The sequence below is a fragment of the Quercus suber genome, unplaced genomic scaffold (assembly GCF_002906115.3).
Source record: "Quercus suber isolate HL8 unplaced genomic scaffold, Cork oak 2.0 scaffold_136, whole genome shotgun sequence".
NCBI classification, from domain to species: Eukaryota; Viridiplantae; Streptophyta; class Magnoliopsida; order Fagales; family Fagaceae; genus Quercus; species Quercus suber.
This window is the reverse complement of record NW_027069598.1, coordinates 653,056-654,775: the sequence shown is the minus strand read 5'-3', so window position 1 is coordinate 654,775 and position 1,720 is coordinate 653,056. Positions and strand designations below refer to the sequence as shown.

General features: G+C 42.3%; 1 protein-coding gene across 1 annotated transcript; it reads right to left on the bottom strand.

Moving 5' to 3' along the window:
* Positions 1-615: 615 nt before the first annotated feature.
* On the bottom strand, positions 616-1,704 carry LOC111990925 (probable WRKY transcription factor 57). The gene has a single exon (XM_065776569.1). It carries the CDS (start codon positions 1,231-1,233, stop codon positions 763-765), a length of 471 nt encoding a protein of 156 aa, XP_065632641.1. The 5' UTR covers positions 1,234-1,704; the 3' UTR covers positions 616-762.
* Positions 1,705-1,720: the final 16 nt, after the last annotated feature.

Below are 1,720 nucleotides of genomic sequence, written 5' to 3'. Positions count from 1 at the left end.
GGTTGAGTTAAAGATACCAACAGATCCAAGTTGTTGGTGATTAACTGGTGTGTGGATGGAGCAACCAACAATATAAGAGTTGTCTTTATGTCTATGAGGTGGAGTCATTTGAGAGAGGCATAGAACTCTCAAATGAGAGGGAGAAATTAGGTAAAACTTATTGGGTTTTTGTGATTTGTTTTGCTAGGTTTTGTAATTGATTTGTTGTTATTGTTTTTGCTTAGACCAGATTTATAATTTGTCCAAAGATTTTTCTTATTATCCGGATATGTGTTTTTTTTTTTTTTTTTAAAGATTTTTCTTGTTATCTATTTTTGAGATTTATGGGTCATCTTGTCAATTTTTTTTAATTTTCATTGTATATATATATATATATATATATATTTACGTGATTATATTTCTCAGTACACAAAATTATTCCCAAAATGGAATTAAAAAAAAAAAAAAAAAAAAAATTAAGGCACGCCATTCCCGCCGCAATAACGGCGGTGTTGTTGTAGGAAATGCTCCCTCCACTTTAGTGAAATTACGAAACTGCCCCCCACACCCCAACTTGCATGGGTATCTAACACGTACGGACACAGACATTGCACTCTCTCACAGTCACACCGTACCTAAATTCCAAACGGAAAATCTCCATAATCGGATATGGAGTTTTTTTTTTTCAATTTTTTGAAATAATTGACTTGTCATTTGCCCCTAAAAATTGAGTTAATTACGATTTAGCCAATCACATGAACAACATGTTGAATATATAAAAATCTATATAAAGAAAATTAAAGAATGTATTCGCAGAGCCGACTCACGGTATCTCGGCGGTTTTCCGCCGGAGCCCGTGGATTTCTCCGGCGGATCCTCGCTGGAGGTCGAAGAAACCGAAGGATTATTCGACGTCGTTGCCTCGCCGGCTTTACTTTCAGAACCGGACGGAACTGCCGGGTCGGAGCTCTGCAGAGCGCTGCCGGTGGTATCTTTGTTTTGATCCGGAAACACGAAGCTTCTAGTGAAATCGGAGGCGTCATCGTCGAGGCCGCCGATCGGGTTCGGATCGTTGTTTTCGGGCCGGAGATTCCACCCGAACTCGCTGAGAATCGTCGTGTCGTCTTCGCCGCGGCGGCCTCCGCGGTCGTTGTTGGCGAAGAAATACACGTTGTCCGAGTCGTGAGGACCGAGTGGCCAGCTGGAGTCGCTGGCGAACTCGGTTCCTGGATCGGATTTGTCACCTTCTTCCATCAAATCGTTGCTCGGAATTTCGAATTCTCAGTGCCAATTCAGCTCAAATTTGTAGCAGAAGAGAGTAATAGAGGAAGAAAGTGAGAGTGTGAAAGAAAGAGAAGCTAGGGTTTTGGAATCGGTAGTGTTCGTTGCGAGATGGAAAGGACGCGTAGTTTTTGAACTTTTAGAAGGGTTTGAAAGCTTTGTCTCGTCATTGCACAGTCACAGAGAGAGAGAGAGAGAGAGAGTGAGAGTGAGAGAGAGAGAGAGAGAGAATAGTGGGAAAGAGAATAAGAGAGAGAGAGGGAATAGAAAAGAGATAAGTTAGAAAAATCGCCGTCAAACCTCTTATCGTACTGAAGGATGATATTTAAGCATGGAGCGGGAGGGGAGGGAGAGTAGGACCCACGCGCATGAATTGAGTGAGAGAGTGAGAGCTAGTGAGACCTTTCCGACAAAGACCTCACCATGCTTCTCTATGCCCTCTTGTAATGATTCTCTCTCT

What these genes read in the sequence shown, in the direction of transcription:
- LOC111990925 (XM_065776569.1), bottom strand. Translation starts at nt 1,233, where the DNA reads ATGGAAGAAGGTGACAAATCCGATCCAGGAACCGAGTTCGCCAGCGAC.